Raw genomic sequence first — 2,699 nt, 5'->3', positions numbered from 1 at the left:
CCTTACACACCCCACAGCCTTTACCCCTGGCAGGGGGTCCTCACCCCTCACACCCCACAACACTTACACACACCACAGCCTTTACCCCTGGCAGGGGGTCCACACTCCCCCCACACCACAGCCCTTCCCCCTGGCAGGGGCCTCACCCGACCCCCGGCACAGCCCCCCAGCCCCAGGGGATGCTCCCGGTGCTCACCGATGAGCGGGACGCTCTCCGAGGGCGGCATGCTCTCCGCCACCAGCAGCTGGAACACGGTGAGGGCCAGCAGCACCGTCACCCCCAGAGACACCTTCTCCCCTGAGTCGGCGGGCAGGTAGAAGCCGAGGGGTGCCAGGAAGGAGACCATGATGCAGGGCAGGAGCAGGTTGAAGATGTAGAAGGAGGCGCGGCGGCGCAGGAGCAGCGTGTAGGTGACGTCGGGGTAGGGCTCGGAGCAGCAGCCGTAGGTGATGACGTTCCGCGTGGCCGGCATGCCCAGCACCTCCCACTCCACGTTCTCCACGAAGTCCGTCAGGTCCCCGGTGTCCAAGCGGTTGCGGAGGTCGATCTGGTTCCCGTTGTAGGTCCAGGAGCCGAAGGTGAGGCGGCAGCGCTGCCCGTCGAAGGGGAAGTAGGACACGTCCACCTTGCAGGAGCTCTTGGTGATGGCGGGCGAGTCCCACATGATGTACCCGTCCGAGCGCAGCACCACGTTGGTCTCCATGGAGCCCCCGAAGTGCTCGTCGGCGCTGGGGGAGGAGGGGGGAGGGACGGCCGTAGGGCCAAGGTGGCCCCCGGGCTGAGCCGTGTCCCCTCCCCGTGTCACTTGAAGCCCCTGGTTGCCCCCCCCCGGTGGGGAGGGTCAGTCCCAGGCACACCGGGCTGCTGCCACCCCCCCGGCCCCACATCACCCCGTCGGTGTGACCATCTCCTGCATCACCCACAGCAGGACCCTCCTGCTCCCGCCCCACGTGCAGCCCCACGTGCAGCCCCAAGGCTGGCAATACCCACTGCAGCCCCCCAGCCCCAAGGCTGGCAATACCCGCTGCAGCCCCCCAGCCCCAGCCTGAGCCCCCCGAGCCCTGGGAGCAGCCGGGGGGCTGAGCACAACGCACTTGTTGTAGAGGATGATGTCAGGCCGCCAGACGTAGCTGCTGGGGATGCGGATGCTGTCGATGCCGCCGTAGTCGTCCTTGTCCCAGGTCAGGTGGGCGTCCAGCCAGACCTGGCGCACCCACAGGTACGAGGTGAGCACCTGGTTCCTCTCGTCCTGCCGAGGGCAGAGGGTGGGCACGGGCCGATGGCCCCCGGTGCCATCCCCGCCCCCCTCAGCCCCAGCCCGGTGGCCTCTCCAAGTGTCCCGAGGGGCTGAGGTGGCTTCAAGGGGGTCCTGCTGGTTTGAGGAGGTTGGAAATGTCTGAGCTGAGCTCTGAGGCTCCACGGGGGCCGAGCTCATTGAGGGGGGAGGGTTGTGCTGGTTTTGGGGGGTCTGAGCCGTCTTCAAGTGGTCTGAGGTGGCTCGGGGGCAGCTGGGCTGGTTTGGGCGGGGTCTGGGCAGGTTTTAAGGGCTGAGCATCATCGCGGGGCGGAGCAGGACCCACCGGGGCAGAGCCGAGCCGGGGCAGGGGCCGTGCCCGGGCACTCACCATGTCGATGATCTGGGAGAGGGTGACCTGCAGGGTGACGTTGAGCGCCCGGTCCGTGTCCTCCACGGGGCGCAGGGCGCTCGAGTAGTTGGCGAAGAGGTCGTGGAGCAGCTTGTATGCGAACCTGCCCTGTGCCCCCCGGCAACCTGGGGGGACCCAGAGCGGCGCTGGAGCGGCCAGGGCGCAGCCGGAGCCCTCCCGAGGGATCCCCGGGGGCAGCTGGGTAGGGTGGGGGAGCACACCGGGACCCCCGTCCCTCCTCACCGCCAGCCTGAGCCCCCAAATCCCCCGGGATGCCCCATGTGCGGGACGCTGCTCGCAGGAGCAATCGGATGCTCCCCCCGCACCCAGAGGGGGGTCCGCACCCAGAGGGGGCTCCGCACCGCTCGCTGCTCACCCGGGGCCAGGAGGACGCCGGCCAGGCAGAGGCAGAGGCAGAGCAGCCCGAGCGCTCCGGGCTCCATCCCGCCGAGCAGTCCCGGGGACACGGGGGGGGGCCGGGGTGACGTCAGGGCTGGGACAGGGCGGGGGGGCCCGGCCCCCACAGGGACCCACAGCGAGGGGGTACGGAGGGACCCCCGAGGGTCCCCGGCAGGGAGGGGGCGGGAGCCGGGATGGGGTCTGGATGCCGAGGCACCGCCGGCAGCCACACGATACCTGTGGGCTGCTCCTGCCCCAGCCCCGGGAATGCCTCTTCCAGCGGCACCTGGAGCCATCGGGGCAGTGGGAAGAGCCGAGGGCGGTGCTGCAGCCCCCGGGGTAGAGGGACCCCCCTGCGCAAAGGACGGCCCGTTCTGCAGTCTTAGAAAAGAGCAAGGAAAGGGAAGAGGCAGGTTATTCCCTTGTGGTGAGAAGAAAACCTCGGGAGGTTAAGGGACATGGCCCAGGAGACAAAGCAGGAGTGGCAGTAGTCCCTGTCACAGAAGCATCCCCCTGCTCCATCCCTGGGGAATCCAGAGCATCCCCCCTGCCCGCTCCATCCCTGGGGAATCCAGAGCATCTCTCCCCCCTCCTCTCCATCCCTGGGGAATCCAGAGCATCTCTCCCCCCTCCTCTCCATCCCTGGGGAATCC

The 2,699-nt window shown here is 69.0% G+C and overlaps 1 protein-coding gene across 1 annotated transcript in view; it reads right to left on the bottom strand.

The window, feature by feature from the left end:
* Nucleotides 1-2,699, bottom strand: part of CHRNA10 (cholinergic receptor nicotinic alpha 10 subunit) — a 3,636-nt gene that overhangs the window by 770 nt on the left and 167 nt on the right. The window contains exons 2-6 of the mRNA XM_027669064.1: nt 2,284-2,399; nt 2,024-2,140; nt 1,627-1,772; nt 1,096-1,250; nt 197-729 (exon numbers count right to left, since the gene is read on the bottom strand). Coding sequence (XP_027524865.1) covers nt 197-729; nt 1,096-1,250; nt 1,627-1,772; nt 2,024-2,140; nt 2,284-2,399 — 1,067 coding nt within the window. The remainder of the gene's footprint in view (nt 1-196; nt 730-1,095; nt 1,251-1,626; nt 1,773-2,023; nt 2,141-2,283; nt 2,400-2,699) is intronic.

This window comes from Corapipo altera, unplaced genomic scaffold (genome assembly GCF_003945725.1).
Source record: "Corapipo altera isolate COAL_440 unplaced genomic scaffold, ASM394572v1 189, whole genome shotgun sequence".
NCBI classification, from domain to species: domain Eukaryota; kingdom Metazoa; phylum Chordata; class Aves; order Passeriformes; family Pipridae; genus Corapipo; species Corapipo altera.
This window is presented reverse-complemented; position numbering and strand designations above follow the sequence as displayed.